The 17623-nt window shown below is 42.4% G+C and overlaps 1 protein-coding gene across 1 annotated transcript in view; it reads right to left on the reverse strand.

Annotated features, from left to right (window-relative positions):
- Positions 1-2866: 2866 nt before the first annotated feature.
- The window catches only part of LOC124614031 (retinol-binding protein pinta-like), a 181367-nt gene continuing 166610 nt past the window's right edge, over positions 2867-17623 (reverse strand). Inside the window, exons 6-7 of the mRNA XM_047142855.1 lie at positions 16670-16775; positions 2867-3018 (exon numbers count right to left, since the gene is read on the reverse strand). Coding sequence (XP_046998811.1) covers positions 2867-3018; positions 16670-16775 — 258 coding nt within the window. The remainder of the gene's footprint in view (positions 3019-16669; positions 16776-17623) is intronic.

The following is a 17623-nucleotide window of genomic DNA, read 5'->3' on the forward strand; positions in this document are numbered from 1 at the left end:
GGAGGAGGAGGAGATGAGTGTTTATCATCCCGTTGACAACAAGGTCATTAGAGACGGGGCACAAGCTCGGATTAGAGAAGGATCGGGAAGGAAATCGTCTGTGCCCTTTCAAAGAAACCATCCCGGCATTTGCCTGAAACATTCAGATTTCATATCCTTTATTACTGTTGAGTGGTGTGCGGCTCGTGTTCATGCCGTTGTTTCTCTGGCATTTTGTCACATCGAGTGACGTCTTGTTTCTTCCCTACTTACTGGTATAACGAAGTTGCTGGCTTGCCTCCTTGATTGGCAGCAGCAGCGCTTATCGATACTAATACTGTCGTACTATTTTTAGTGTGACCGCTACTATTTCTGGGTGGTGGTTTTGTGTGGTTAGTCAGTCCGTTGGGACGGAGCAGCGAGGAACTCTCGACGGCACGGCGCCAGGCCGGGACTGCTGGCGGAGTGCAAGCGCTGTCGGATCGTGAGGCGCTAGCTGCCAGAGTGACAAAATTGCCCACCACGCTGAAGTTGAGTGATCAGTTAACTTGTTATGAAGCGTCAACTGTTGTGACATCTCTTCATTCATTTGCAGGATGTTGCTCCCTGGACCGTTTGGGCTAGCAGCAACGTATGATATTTTAGGATTGGCGAAATCTTGCAGCTGTCTTCCTATATTGTGATTAATTATTAAATTAACTCTTACTTACCAGTGAAGTGCATCAGCGGTATTTTCTGCCCTGTGGCCATTAATGCTCCAGTTACCTTCCCCAGCTGTAAGCATACTTTTCCGGCAGTGTGCCTTTCCTCATCGTGTTGATGCTGTCTGGCATGGCGTGTAGTTCGACAGCCTTTAAGTGGTTTGGTTCATATTTTACTTGAGTGGTTATTGTTCCGTTGGCTGTTTTTAAACACCTATTTCTGAAGGTGTAGTGCTGTTTGTATCCTCGTCCTCGGCCGATATTTTCCATCGTTGTGCCGTTGGTCGGACGGAAGGGAATTGGTTAAATTGTTGGCTGGTCTTTGGGCCGTCCCTAGTTTGAGTTTCCATCCGATTATTTAACTTCAACTCTTGGCTGCTTGTCTCACCTCACCTTACATTTGAGCTACCTTCTCAGGCTGACCCTTGGAACACATCTGAGCACCACTTGATCTGTTTGTTTTAGACTTTGATATTAATTTTAGCTGGAAGTATGGTCCAAGGCCTTCAGGTCGTGTATTAATTCAGCTCATTTTAAATTTTACATAAAGGCCTTCAGCTGTGTTAAATTAAAATTTTGAAGATTGGTTTTATTTTAAAAAAGAAAAAAAATTCCGTAAAATTGGTTCTATCTGAAATTGTTTGTAATCCAGGCCCTAAGCCGTTAATTGTTCGATGTGTTATGTGTGGCCTTCAGCCAACGATTTACGTGAACACATTTAATAAGGCCTTCAGATGTGTGTTTTCCTTAAAGGAAAATTTCTTATAAGAAGGAAGCGATTTATTTTAAATTGTTTGTCTGACTTGTTGTTCAGGCCTTCAGCCGTTGTTTCAAATTTGTTTGTGGCCTTCAGCCGTGCAATAAGTTAATATTTTTTTAATTAGGCTTTTGGATGTTCTGTTGTAAATTTAAAAAGAAATTTCTTGGTTGGAAAAATTGTTTATTAATCTGTTTTAATTATGGTTGTCCTTCAGACGTGAAGTGTAGGCCTTCAGCCGCTAATTGTTTTCAGTTGCATGTATTTTTAAAAATTAACCTCTTTTTAATTGCTTTGATTTCTAAGCCAGGCCTTCAGCTGTTCTTGTGTTTATTGTGGTTTTGGGCCTTCAGCCCAGACAGCATCTCATTCTCTTTAACTAGGCCTTCAGCCGTATTGTTTAGTTATGATCTTTTAAAGCGATGTGTAAATGAGTGGTTCTAGGAAAAATAAAGTTGTGTGTTTGATCGTGCAACTCACAGTAACTTTTTACAGACCCATCCACAATCATAACCTAATCCTGTGCGCTCTCTGGTACCTACCAACCTGGTTTCATCTGCTGCTGTTGAAAGGTCAGTGTGGGGACAAGCACTGCCATGTTTCAACAAAACATCTCTGAAAGCTCCTCACAGACATAGACACTGTGATTTCTCAGTTCAGCAGTCAACTGGTGTACCTCCTATCCTGCAGACACCCGACTAGATCGCAGTATGTAATGGACAGTATTGTCTGCTGGACCCACTATAATAGGAAAAATGATAGCTATTTACCTTACACCATTACACCTGTTTTCCTTCATAAGATATTCCGCTACAGCAATGTTTTCATTCGTCAATGCACGGAGTGCCTGGCAAGGACGCGATACGTCTTCCTCAGACGTTATACCGCTTTTATAAATTTCTGCGCCATTCGTGCACACACTACAGGGACACACAGGAATTGCTGCACTGCGATGCGTTTACACACATTTCATAGCTACATATCTCAGATCGACGACTCAACGCGGTGCAAGTCGACTTTGGTGCTTCCATTTTTGAGCTGACACGGCTTCCTTTTCTGTGATACAACGACAGGCTGCTAACTGTTGGTGATTTTTCGAAACTCGATAAGAACGCCCGCCTTCTGCCAAATCTATAGTACACTGTTTAGGAATTACCTTGCACTTTTAAGGTTTTCATTTCAACCACCCTCATGATAGTTTACAAAAGATTAAATAGTGTATTACAGCCGCAACAGAAAATCACAAGAAATAGCAGATAGGAAAATACATTATTCGTCAAACGAAACACAAACGAACAAAGAGCTGGAATTCCATTTATTTCCAAAGTAAAAGTCTTAGTACACGTATATCTGAAACCTAAGATAGAAAGGACCAGCGACTGAAACACTCCAACCTCTCACGAACATGACAGGAGAATGGTCGCCCACATCAGTCGACACTGAGCTTCTTAAAGGAACCTGCAGCTCCGTAGATGTCCTGAGCAAGCTTGCTGTCTGGTGGTCTCTTCGTTTCGTCCGAAATGTAATTATCCTGCTCCAGGAACCAGTGCCGCATGTCGTAAGCTTTGTTGAAGAGCTGATCTGAAATGAACAATACCTGCACTTTAGGATCTATAACGTTTTATCACCAAACATTCTGCAGATTGTCATGTCTACGTGATGAGTTCTACGTATTCCAAAATTCCTCTATGAGAATGAAGTTTGCCTTAACAGGATGTCCGCGCCTAGTTTCCGATTTGTTCAAATTTGTGGTGTATGCAGAGCTTAGCTAGAAATGAAAGTGACAGAAGTGAGAGCTCCAGATGACCAAGCGTCTAGAAAAAAATTGTAACTTTGGGTTGGGTCGGATGAGAAATGGGCCGTTTATATTAGCGTATTTTCCAGGCAGCAGTTGGCGCAGCAGAAAAGATACAAAACAGTAATGCGAGAGTCGTGGGGTAAAGGACCCATGCGTAAACCTTTTTTCTCGTTTTAATTTCAGTTTTTACTTTACTTAACTGAAAATAAACTGAAGTAATAATGAGTATGTTGTATTTGTTGATATTTTCATGAAAAGCGTGAGAAATAAAGGTGAAAAATAATCTGGGATTGGGGAAAAGTTTCCAGGAGCGGACTGTAATGCTTACACGAGAATTTTGTATATAAAATTAGAAACGTTTATTATTTTATAGTTGATATTTTCCTCGTGTTGGGGTAATATTGATAGTAAATACGGGGCATCAGAAATTTTCTCGGCATGTTGCACATGTTACAAACGCCGAATTTCTTCAATGATGTGATTGTTTTAAAATTTCCATGGGAAAATGTTTTACATTCGGAAAAAGTTTTGTCTCATAGGAGTCTGGCAGCCAACCCCGCTAAACGCAACTTTTTGCCAGACATTGGCGAAGGTGGCTAATTATATGAACTCGAATGTATTTCTATCAATCTTCTCGCGATGTGACATGTTATTCCCTCTCCATAAGAATCATTTTGTAGCTTTTTTTACGTGACTATAAAAATAAACATCGAGGGTTGCACGAGCAGAGTGAATTTCAGGCGGAATCACTTTAATACTGCACAATGGCAATCCTTACTCATCTTGAAAAATCTTGTCGTATAATTGTGAAATTGTTTTGTCCTAAACGTAGGGCGTCATTACGTCAGTCACAGAATTTCTGAATAAGGCTATTTTAAGTTTCCCAGATTTTGATGAAGTAACGACGACATTCCTGTATTTTCCTGCGTAACCATCTACTGTTTTCTTTAATTCTCGCTCAGATGAACCACTACCGTCTTGTAGGTATAAGAAAACCGTTGACAAAAATTTTTCAGAAACAACTGTATCATATTGCACTGTATGCGAATATGTTAATTTGTTCACATCTCGTCGTTCCACGAGCATTACTTTTTCTTCTGAATGGTGAAAAACTAAGTTTAAGGTTCAACGTCCCGTCGACTTGGAGGTGGCTTCAAATGGTTCTGAGCACTATGGGACTTAAAGTCTGTGGTCATCAGTCACCTAGAACATAGAACTACTTAAACCTAAGTAACCTAAGGACATCACACACATCCATGCCCGAGGCAAGATTCGAACCTGCGACCGTAGCAGTCACGCGGTTCCGGACTGAAGCGCCTAGAACCGCTCTGCCACAACGGGCGGCTGACATGGAGGTCCTTAGAGCTTAAGGTCGGTTTGTGTCAAGCATGTGAAAGGAAAACGGCCGTGCTCTTTAGAAGGACCCATCCCGGCATTTGCCTGAAGCGATTTAGTGAAAGCACGGAAACGTAAATCGGGATGGTCGGAAGCGTCTTCAAACCGTCGTTCTCCCGACTGTGAGTCCAGCGTGGTAACCACTGCGCCACCTCGGTCGGTCCCTCTTGATGGTCCAGGGTTCGGTTCTAAGTCACAACAAGTAAAGACAACTTACGGGTGTAAATATGTTTCATACGTGAAATTTTAGAGTATTTTGCTTAATGCTGACGAATGGGAACTCTCGATATACCTGTTTGCCATGGCACTGTAATTACAATCCTTCTGGAAAAGTTCTCTGTAGAGTCCTCGAGGACGCTATAAACAGCTACAATCCTGTCTTGGAAATTTATCTTTTGTCTTTTCCTTTGAAGCCTTTTATGAATATATTAATAAACACAGTGCATTGAGCACTATTTTGGTTTTATTTGCAGTGTAAGTAACGTAAAAATTGGAAATGTTTCCGAATAAAAACTCGACTCTGAGGCATTCGTTCTGTATATTTTCCTCTGCGCCACCCCTCCTGGAAACTTTGCATCATAAATAATTCGTACCCCCGCTGAAAATGCTACTTTCTCTTCTAAACGCTAGGCTTTCTGGAGCTCTCATTTTCGTCACTTTGATTACTGGTCAAGCGACGTATGTACCGTAAATTTGGAAGAAATCAGCGATAACGAGTAGACGCGGTGTCTTTCCGTGCTCAATAAATCTGAAATTAGAGTCTCCTGTGTGCTACTTGACAGACATAAGAAATGTAGACGGTAACTCTCTAATCTCGGTAGATTAACGAAGCTCGACAAAGTACTAGCTTCGGCTGTGAATTATGTACTTTCAATGTTTTGCAAGTTTGATAAGAATCGGTCATTTCGGTGGCAGTGATATAATCTTACGCTTCTTCTCAACGGAAAACGGAGAAATATCTTAAGCAGTTGAAGAATCTGCTGTAAGCCTGTTTGGGCTCAGTCAAGTTCTACCATTTATGAATATTCTGTCACTTGTTTAGTATGCGTCAGAGACAGCAACATTTCTTCTTCCGATAGTCGAACAGCAATTTTCTGCCTTTCGATGCAGCCCGCCACCATTACCTGTCTTGTGTAAATCTCAACATCTCTGAAAAGTATAATTTGCACCTCAGTTACCTGTAGGATATATATTGTCCACTATTGCTCCCTCTAGTACGCTAGTACTTGGAAGTTATTTGTTCCCGCTTTAGCACATGTCCAATCATCTTGGCCATTTTTTGTTACTATTTTCCATATACTCTTGCTACCCAGATTCTGCGGAGAACCTCTGCGTTTCTTATCAGTCCTCTTGGTTTTTAGCTCCCATCTTCAGCACCTCACCGTCTGTTTATTCCTATGTTCCTATAGTGTATCATTCACTCCCGTACAATAGCGAATTTCAGACATTTCTTTCTAGGATTTGAAACTGGAAGATATCTTTGGGCTAGGAGCACTGCCTTTGCCTATGGTCGTCAGTTGCTGATATCCTCCTTGCTTTGTCCACCTTGCGTTTTATTGCTTCAAAGGTCTGCTGTACCGCCAACACTTTTGATGCTAAATTGGTCGGTGATTTCATTTCAGTAATTCTTTAGCAAATTCCACTTTCTTTGGTTCTCTCTCAGTTTACGTTTTTGTTCAGTATATAGAGCATCCCATTCAACAGATTCTACAATTACTTGTCTTTTTCACACAGGCCAACACCGTCGTCAGCGAATCTTATCACTGATAGCGTTTCACGGAGACTTTTAATGCCTGTTCTGCCATTTACATACTTAATCTATGAACTGATGGGACAAGACTGAAGAGAGAAAGATTGCATCCTTGTCTTACATTCTTTTTAACTCGGTCTTTTCTCTCTCGGTTTTTCACGCAAGTTGTACCCTCTTGGCTCCTCTAATTTACACTGAGCTGACAAAAGTCATAGGATTTATTTTATTTATTTATTTATTGTTCCGTGGGACCACATTAAGGAGAAATCTCCATGGTCATGGAACGAGTCAATACATGAAATTACAACACGATTGTAGAAACAGATAAAATGAAATATAAGAAACATATTCAGTTGTAGATTGTAGAAACAGGTGAAATGATATATAAGAAACATATTCAGGCGACACGTCGTTAGTTTAAATAAAGAAAATCAAGAATGTAACACTGGAATTTGCTTAATTTTTCAGCTCTTCCAGGAGCTCCTCGACAGAGTAGAAGGAGTGACCCATGAGGAAACTCTTCAGTTTAGACTTAAAAGCGTTTGGGCTACTGCTAAGTTTTTTGAGTTCTTGTGGTAGCTTATTGAAAATGGATGCAGCAGAATACTGCACTCCTTTCTGCACAAGAGTCAACGAAGTGCATTCCACATGCAGATTTGATTTCTGCCTAGTATTAACTGAGTGAAAGCTGCTAACTCTTGGGAATAAGCTAATATTGCTAACAACAAACGACATTAAAGAAAATATATACTGTGAGGGCAATGTCAGAATTCCCAGACTATTGAATAGGGGTCGACAAGAGGTTTTCGAACTTACACCACACATAGCTCGAACAGCCCGTTTTTGAGCCAAAATACCCTTTTTGAATCAGAAGAATTACCCCAAAAAATAATACCATATGACATAAGCGAATGAAAATATGCGAAGTAGACTACTTTTCGTGTTGAAATGTCACTTATTTCAGATACTGTTCTAATGGTAAATAAAGCGGCATTTAGTTTCTGAACAAGATCCTGAACATGGGCTTTCCACAACAGCTTACTATCTATCTGTACGCCTAGGAACTTGAACTGTTCCGTCTCGCTTATAACATGCACATTCTGTCTGATTAAAATATCAGTTCTTGTTGAATTGTGAGTTAGAAACTGTAAAAACTGAGTCTTACTGTGATTTAGCATCAAATTATTTTCCACAAGCCACGAACTTATTTCATGAACTACATTATTTGATAATGGTTGGTTGTTGGTTGTTTTTGGCGAAGGAGACTAGACAGCAGGGTCATCGGTCTCATCAGATTAGGGAAGGATGGGGAAGGAAGTCGGCCGTGCCCTTTCAGAGGAACCAACCCGGCATTTGCCTGGAGTGATTTAGGGAAATCACGGAAAACCTAAATCAGGATGGCCGGACGCGGGATTGAACCGTCGTCCTCCCGAATGCCAGTCCAGTGTCTAACCACTGCGCCACCTCGCTCGGTATTTGATAATGTTTCAATATTGCACACAAGATCCTTCACTACCAAGCTGGTGTCATCAGCAAACAGAAATATTTTTGAATCACCTGTAATACTAGAAGGCATATCATTTATATAAATAAGAAACAGCATTGGCCCCAGCACCGATCCTTGGGGAACGCCCCATTTAACAGTGCCCCATTGGGACTGAACATCATTACCACTCTCAATATTGCGGAGAATTACCTTCTGCTTTCTGTTCTTAAAGTAAGAGGCGAACCAATTGTAAGCTACTCCCCTTACTCCATAATGTTCAACTTCTGCAGTAATATTTTGTGGTCAACACAGTCAAAAGCCTTCGTTAAATCTAAGAAAACACCTAACGTTCGCAACCTTTTATTTAATCCGTCCAAAACCTCACAGAGAAAAGAGACTACAGCATTTTCAGTTGTTAAGCAATTTCTAAAACCAAACTGTACATTTGACAGCAAATTATGTGAATTTAAATGCTGCAGTAACCTTGTATATACAACCCTCTCGATAACTTTAGCAAACACCGATGGCATAGAAATAGGTCTATAATTATCAGCATTATCCTTGTCTCCCTTTTTATGAAGTGGCTTCACTACCGAGTACTTTAATCGGTCAGGAAACCGACCACTCCTAAAGGAAAAGTTACTGATATGGTTAAGTACTGGGCTAACATACATGGAACAATACTTCAGTATTCTGTTAGATACCCCGTCATATTCATGAGAGTTCTTGGTCTTTAGTGATTTAATTATTAACTCAATCTCCCTCTTGTCAGTATCATGGAGGAGCATTTCAGGTAACAGACTCGGAACACTTTTTTCTACGAGCGCTATATGATTCCCTATTGGGACTAGGTTTCTATTTAGTTCACCTGCTATATTCAGAAAGTGATTAATAAATACTGTACATATATGCGACTTATCAGTAACACGGACATTCCCACTACGCACTGATTCTATATCCTCGACCTGTCTCTGCAGACCAGCCATTTCCTTTACGACTGACCATATGGTTTTAATTTTATCCTGAGACTTAGCTATTCTATCCGCATACCACATACTTTTTGCCTTCCTAATAACTTTTTTAAGCACCTTATAAAACTGTTTGTAATGGGCTATTGCATTTAGATTGTGACTGTTTCTAACGTTTTGATATAACTGCCACTTTGTTCTATACTTTGTTCTATACTATATCTTTAGTCAGCCACCCAGGCTGCCAGTTTGTGCTAGTACCCTGTTTTGAACGTTCTAACGGAAAGCAACTTTCAAAGAGCGCGAGAAAAGTCTTGAGGAAAGCATTATATTTATCGTCTACTGTATCAGCACTATAAACATCTTGCCACTCTTGTTCCTTCATAAGGTTTACAAAAGTCTCTACAGCAACTGGATCAGCTTTCCTAAAAAGTTGGTAAATACACTCCTGGAAATGAAAAAAAGAACACATTGACACCGGTGTGTCAGACCCACCATACTTGCTCCGGACACTGCGAGAGGGCTGTACAAGCAATGATCACACGCACGGCACAGCGGACACACCAGAAACCGCGGTGTTGGCCGTCGAATGGCGCTAGCTGCGCAGCATTTGTGCACCGCCGCCGTCAGTGTCAGCCAGTTTGCCGTGGCATACGGAGCTCCATCGCAGTCTTTCACACTGGTAGCATGCCGCGACAGCGTGGACGTGAACCGTATGTGCAGTTGACGGACTTTGAGCGAGGGCGTATAGTGGGCATGCGGGAGGCTGGGTGGACGTACCGCCGAATTGCTCAACACGTGGGGCCTGAGGTCTCCACAGTACATCGATGTTGTCGCCAGTGGTCGGCGGAAGGTGCACGTGCCCGTCGACCTGGGACCGGACCGCAGCGACGCACGGATGCACGCCAAGACCGTAGGATCTTACGCAGTGCCGTAGGGGACCGCACCGCCACTTCCCAGCAAATTAGGGACACTGTTGCTCCTGGGGTATCGGCCAGGACCATTCGCAACCGTCTCCATGAAGCTGGGCTACGGTCCCGCACACCGTTAGGCCGTCTTCCGCTCACGCCCCAACATCGTGCAGCCCGCCTCCAGTGGTGTCGCGACAGGCGTGAATGGAGGGACGAATGGAGACGTGTCGTCTTCAGCGATGAGAGTCGCTTCTGCCTTGGTGCCAATGATGGTCGTATGCGTGTTTGGCGCCGTGCAGGTGAGCGCCACAATCAGGACTGCATACGACCGAGGCACACAGGGCCAACACCCGGCATCATGGTGTGGGGAGCGATCTCCTACACTGGCCGTACACCACTGGTGATCGTCGAGGGGACACTGAATAGTGCACGGTACATCCAAACCGTCATCGAACCCACCGTTCTACCATTCCTAGACCGGCAAGGGAACTTGCTGTTCCAACAGGACAATGCACGTCCGCATGTATCCCGTGCCACCCAACGTGCTCTAGAAGGTGTAAGTCAACTACCCTGGCCAGCAAGATCTCCGGATCTGTCCCCCATTGAGCATGTTTGGGACTGGATGAAGCGTCGTCTCACGCGGTCTGCACGTCCAGCACGAACGCTGGTCCAACTGAGGCGCCAGGTGGAAATGGCATGGCAAGCCGTTCCACAGGACTACATCCAGCATCTCTACGATCGTCTCCATGGGAGAATAGCAGCCTGCATTGCTGCGAAAGGTGGATATACACTGTACTAGTGCCGACATTGTGCATGCTCTGTTGCCTGTGTCTATGTGCCTGTGGTTCTGTCAGTGTGATCATGTGATGTATCTGACCCCAGGAATGTGTCAATATAGTTTCACCTTCCTGGGTCAATGAATTCACGGTGTTCTTATTTCAATTTCCAGGAGTGTATATTTAACATGTGTTGCAGCACAAAAATCTTTTAGACTTAAAATTTGTGTATCATGATCTGAAAGGCCATTCACCATTTTGCTAACAGAATGCCCTTCTAGTAATGACGAATGAACAAAAATATTGTCTATGGTTGTTCTACTGTTCCGTTGCACTCTCGTTGGAAAGAATACGGTTTGCATAAGATTATATGAATTAAGGAGGTCTACCAGCATCCTTTTCCTTGCACAATCACTTATACAATTTATATTGAAGTCACCACATATAACTAACTTTTTGTATTTCCTATAAAGTGAACGAAGAACCTCCTCTAGCTTTAGCAAAAATGTTGTGAAATCGGAGTCTGGGGATCTATAAATAACAACAGTAAGAAGTTTAGCTCCACTAAATTTAACCACACCTGCACAACATTCAAACACCTTTTCAGTGCAGTACTTTGAAACATCAATTGACTCAAATGGGATACCGTTTTTCACATACATGGCTACTCCCCCACACCGCAAAGAGCTCCTAGAAAAGCTGCCAGCCAACCTGTATCCTGGTAAAGGAAGCCTCTGAATTATCTCCTTATTTAAGAAGTGTTCAGATATCCCAATAATTTCAGAGTCAACATCTATAAGCAGTTCAATAACTTTATCTCTAATGCCTTGTATGTTTTGATGAAATATTCTAATTCCCTCATTAATCGGATACCTAAGCTTTGTCGAAAGTGGTTTCTTTGTTAGAGAGACTTCCCTTAAGCAGGAAAACCTGTCAGCTGACTTCAATCTAAAAAAGGTACAGCTCTAATACCCACAACTACCGGAATTTTCCCATGAGTGATCCCACCACTCCCACCTATGCTGTCACCTATAAGCTTTGCCAACCTCCCCTCTCCATACCTGTTGAGGTGCAGGCCATGTCTAGTGAAAGCCGTCCTGCTGATAGACTTCGCCGACACCACTGAAATGTGACTCATGCCTTCTGTCATCAGCGCACCCCCAAGTCTCATGTTATTACGCCTGACGGCTGTATTAAGATGATGCCGATCGTGACGCTGAAACAGTTCCACGAAATGCACATCCATGTTGCCAGTCTGAGTGGCTATCTTTTCCAGGTCACCATCTATGTCATACTCCCTATCCCTGTCAATACTATTACCAGCCCCACCCACAATCACTACCTGATCTTCTTTTGTAAAATCCCTACATAACCCCCCTATGTTAAAAGTCACCTGAGCCAATCCTGCATTAGGCTTCACAATGCTGGTGACCTGGTACTCACTCCCCAAAACTTCCTGCAACTGCTGGCTTACACCTCTACCATGAGAACTACCTAACAGCAGAACCTTCTTCTTTCTCTTAGACTTTGCAACTGTCCTAGCCACCGTAACTGCTGAGGTCTGTTGCATATTTCCTGCATCTACAGCTACTAGAGATTCCTCTCCACTAGACTCTGACAGTTGGTCATATCTATTACAAACACCAATAGTAAAACTATCTGAAAATCTCCTTCTCCTAGCAGATCTCTTGCCAACAGCGAGCTCCCATTCCCTAACCCCCTTCTCCCTCCTCATTCTATCTAGCTCCTCCTGTGCGTATTTCAACTGCACCTGAAGGGCACAGATCTTACGCTCCTGCTCCTCTATCAACTTACTCTTGCTACATAACCTGCAGTTCCAGGAGAGGATCTCACCAGAATGCCCACTGGCTTCCCCACTGCATTCCCCCGCAGTGAAAATACTTCGAACAAGTCTTACACCTCAATCCACTACTCACGAACCTACGGCAAAGCCCACACTTCTCACTCATGGTAAAATTTTACAGTTATTGAAACAAGAAAACAACTTTATCTAAGTTCCGCTACTACAATAAGAAGATGTTAAAAACTGACTACAATAATCACAAACTTGCTCTACAAGGAAAGTAACTACTATTATTGACAGTATTAATCAACAACAAATGAGAATATAACAAAATACTAACACAGAAAGAAAATCAAACGTCTAATGACAGTAACGAAACTGAAAGCAGTTCGCAAAAATTTCTTCTGGAGTTATTTCACCGGAAAACACCAAGAACACCGGTTGAAGACTACTAAAGTTCCTAAAATTACTATACACAAACAATTAATTAGTACTTAGCTTTCGATGCGCCGCTACAGCTGCAACTGGTCAGCGCGGAATGTAAACACGGGTAAGAGGTTAAGTTGCTCGATACGAAACGCTCACAAATATCAGGTCACAACACAAGAAAGGCAGAGGTGAACGAAGAAACCACTAATAAGTCACTTATATAGTAAGTATTATCACAAAAACCGTTAAAATATATATCTCCAACCTAAAAATAGATGAAAACTTAGAGAGCGATCTCACACGCAGTCACGCGCTTATGACGTCACACCAAAGATAATTCCTAATATCGTGTCGGACATTCTCTTGCCCAGCTTAGAACTTGACGTGTCATGGACTCAAAGAGTCTTTGGACGGTTCTTGCAGAAATATTGAGCCACGCTGTTTCATAAAGCCGTCCGTGATTACGAAAGTGTTGTCGATCTCGGATTTTGTGCACGAACTCACCTCTCAGTTATGACCCATAAATTTTCGACGCGATACATGTCGGGTGACCTGGATGGCCAAGTAATTCCCTCGAATTGACCAGAATGTTCTTCAAACCAGTCGCGAACAGTTGTGGCCCAGTGACATGACTGTCGTACGTGAAGTTTCCACCGCTGGTCTTCAGGTAGCCGAACATAACCATTCAGAGTCAAGCACCGGTTCAGTTGGACTAGAGAACCCAGTGCATTCTATGTAAACGCAGTCCACATCATTATGGAGCCACTACGAGCTTGCACAGTGCCTTGCCTTGTTGGCAACTTGAGTCCATGACTTCCTGGGGTCCGCGCCACCCTCGAGCCCTACCATCGGCTCCTACCAACTGCAGTGGGGACTCATCTGACCAGGCCACGGTTTCTCAGTAGTCTACGGTCCAATCGATATGGGCACGAGCCCAGGAGAGGCGCTGCACATGATGTCGTAGTATTAGCAAAGGCACTAGTATCGGTCATCTGCTGCCATACGTCGTACATCCCACACTCATATCAGCGTTTATTTCACGCAGTGTTGCTTGTCTGTTAGCAATGACAACTCTACGCGAACGCCGCAGCCCTCCGTCGTTAAATGAAGGCCAACGGCCACTGTGGCGAGAGCCAATGCCAGAAATTTAGTATTCTCGGTACACTCTTAACTCTGTGGGTATCGGAATATTGAATTTCCTTACGATGGTCGAAATGAAGTGTTCCATTCGTCTAGTTCCATACCGCTTTCAAAGTCTGTAAATTCCATCAGGCGGCCATAATCACGTCGGACATATTTTCACAAGAGTCACTTATCTTATACTCTGTTCTTTTATACTTTGTGTACGCCGTACTCCCGCCAACTGTCTCCGCTCAGATCGCTATCCCAAGACCTTTGTCATATCAGTGTATTGCTTCAAATGTCTATTACCTCGCCCCCAGTTTTCATTCTAAGATGGTCGGTAATTTAATTTCGATAGTTCTTTAATAAATTCGTCTTTCTTTGGTTTCGTCTTGGCCCTTATTCTTGTTCAGTATACAGTTCATCCCATTCAACAGATCCTCTTTTTGAAAGAAGGCAGAACAGTCATCAGCGAATCTTATCAATGATAGCGTTTCACGCAAATTTTAATGCCAGTGCTAAGACTTCCATTTACTTACTTATACGATGAACAGTTGGGTAGGATGGAATAGAGAAAGGCTGCATCCCTGTATTACGCTCTTTTTAACGCAATCATTTCTCTCTCGGTTTTACACTGACGTTGTGTCCTTCTTGGTACCTCCTCATAACATATCTTACCCTCCTCTCCCTTAAGCGTATATGTATTTTTCTGAGAATTCCATACACATTCCACCATTTTAGATACTTGATTCCTCTTTCTACTCTCACAAAACCTATAAGTTTTTCAGTTTTTTTTTAATGTTTTCTTCAATTTGCAAGTATAGCATCAGAACTGTCCCCTTAGCACATTAACCTGCCCCAAAACTAAAATAATCATCGTATAACTGTCCTAGAATTCTTCTGTACCTCATTGTGGTAATAATGTTGGATGTATTATCTGTCAGGCTGATTGTGGGAGGGTTATCTGCTCTACCGGACAACTGTGAGTAGCTGAGTTTGGCAAGTACATAAATATATGCCAAAAGACCCTTTTCTTTTGTTCCTGACTCTGGCGGAGCAGAAAACGTCTATAGTTTACTGTCCGTCATCTGTCATGGAACTGATCGATTGTTTCGAGACTTGTCGAAGCACGGGTACACAGCTGAAAGTCGTAAAACGGGGTGCAGTGCCACGTGAAGAGGCGTAGTAATTCAAGAAGTATAGTGTACTTCTTGTGAGAGTTCCCATAGTTTAGAAAATTATAGAAGACTGTTCCATCATTATCTGACATTCTGTGATACACTGTGATTACTGTTTGACAATAACTACACGCAGTCGCCAAAACTTAACTTTATACATGAAATATAGCTACGAGGGTCACCCAGAAAGTAATGCACCACATTTTCTTCCTTCAACAAATCTTTATTGAACATAATGAGAATTACACACACGAAAGAATGGTGTTTTATCAACACACCCCATTTTCCCACGTTATCTCTATCCCATTTTATGGCCTTTCTCCAGCGTGAAACTAGGGCGTGTATGTCCTGTCGGTACCAATCCTTGATCTGATGGAGGAGCAAGTGCTTCACTTTGTGAATCACGTCTTCATCGTCCTCAAAATATGTTCTACGAATGGCATCCTTTAATGGCCCATACAAGTGGAAGTCCTCAACTCGCTGCAACATGTGAGGTGTGATAGTCGTGGATGGTCTCCCCGACTGCAAATAGTGGAGCTCCGCCGAACCCCCTTCTGATCACCTCACCCTCTGTACATCTCTCGACAGTGTCGACAGCAGATGCTCCATAGACTTTGCACAAACGTTTGTGAATATTTCCCACAGTTTCTTTCTCTGCAGTGAGAAATTCAATGACGGCACTTTGCTTCTTACGTACTTCACCTACAGACGCCTATTCGAAACTGTCCTGCATCTACGCTATCTGTCGGAAGTGACGGAAATTCACTCAGCAGACTTCAAATAATACATATGTAACATTTCGCACTCGTAGCTTTGTTTTCGGCTGAAAAAAAAAATGCGGTGCACTACTTTCTGGGGAACCGTCGGATATGCATTTGCGAATACGGATAACCATCAGCTCTATAATGGAATGAAAACAGCGAAAATTGGTGCCACACCGAGACTCTAATCCGGTCCGGCACAAATTTTCATTGTCGTTATTCCACTGTACAGCTGCTGGTTATCCAAATTCGAAAATACGAATATATTTCATAAAGGCTGTAGCCGATGCAGTGCCTGTTCCTTCGGACATGCATGCATGTACTTCTGAACAGCAAAAAGATTGCAATATCGTATAAACTTAACTTTGGTTTCAATGTTACATAACTGAGTGTGGCCGCAGAGGAAAACGTCGAGCGAGCCGTATTCTAGCCTCTGATCGATTTACAACACCACAAAGAAAGCATCTGAAATGGCATATTACGTATAAATTAGTAAAATTACAAACTGTTATATAATATGCACGGAGTGGACTTCGAATAACACGAACCAATTTCAGAGGATGTTCGGGTGGGTCGATGAGTTACTTGATGTAAGGAAGACTTATTTTTTAGTGCTTTACTGATTAATTTGATTTAGATGTTGCAAATGACCGTGACAGTGAATTACAATATTAAACATTAGTCAACCATATGTTACGTTCTGACAGCTGATCTCGTAACGTAATGAGTACGGGAACAGATAAAGAAACTTGCAGCCTTACATTAGTGGCTCTATCACCGAGCACCGTTGGAATATCTTTCAAGCTGAGATCCGATTTGCACTATGATGGTACTAAGTGAGACGAGTAACTTACAGCTGAACTTCTCCAGAGGCCCAGCCGTGCCGCCCAGCTCTTCTGGAATGTACTCGCGAGCCACGTGCTCAAACAGTGTCGTGGAACCGGGCAGGTGAGTGTGGATCTGAAACACACCAAAGGCACTGCTTGCAAGGCGATGACCACATCCCTAAGGTGAAATTTTTTAAAGGAATTTACTGACGCAAGTTTATGTAAGTCTTTCCTCCATCTCTGTTTATCAGAAAGCGATGCATTACGTAGTTATAATAACTCGTGTGTTGACGGCAAAAATCTTGTGTTTCTGTGGAAAAATAAGTACGTGCATGTGTAACAGGTAAAAATACCAGCAGTGAAGAAAATGTTTGCTTTAACGCTTCTGAAACGGTGGAAAACCAGACTATACCATCTGAAACAACAGTCAGCTGTACACTGTATGTTTCATACGAGATAAGAGCTCAAAGTAACTGACAGTGTTATGTGAGACAGAGTAATAAATAAAAAGCTCTTAAGCTAGCGCTGAAAGATGGATACATTAAGGAAAAGTAAACAAAGTACTTTTAGGAAAATGCCGAAGTTCTTTCCAATATAGGATTGCAAGAGAGGAAAGTAAGAAGAGAAATACTGTTCTCAAGATGAAAGAAATTCAATGATGCATGAAGGATGATCAAAGAAAACCGCTCAGATTTGGACATTTGAGCACCGTCGGAATTCCAGCCGAGAATTTTTTTCAGGATTTTATATTCGCCTTTTGTTTTTATCCTGGAATAGGAACCCCTGTTTATTAATATGATATATAATCACAGTTACAAGTGAATTCACGTACGGCACAGTGTGAGATGAGTGCATGTGAATAATTTCAAACTGCAGCTCATCGGGTGCTGTGCCAGTGTCATCAGTGATGGTATAAGAGAGCGGAATGAATTGAGTCTCAGTTTTCTTAAAGTCCTGAAATCTTGTGGAGACCTCGTCCTC

This window comes from Schistocerca americana, chromosome 4, assembly GCF_021461395.2.
Source record: "Schistocerca americana isolate TAMUIC-IGC-003095 chromosome 4, iqSchAmer2.1, whole genome shotgun sequence".
NCBI classification, from domain to species: domain Eukaryota; kingdom Metazoa; phylum Arthropoda; class Insecta; order Orthoptera; family Acrididae; genus Schistocerca; species Schistocerca americana.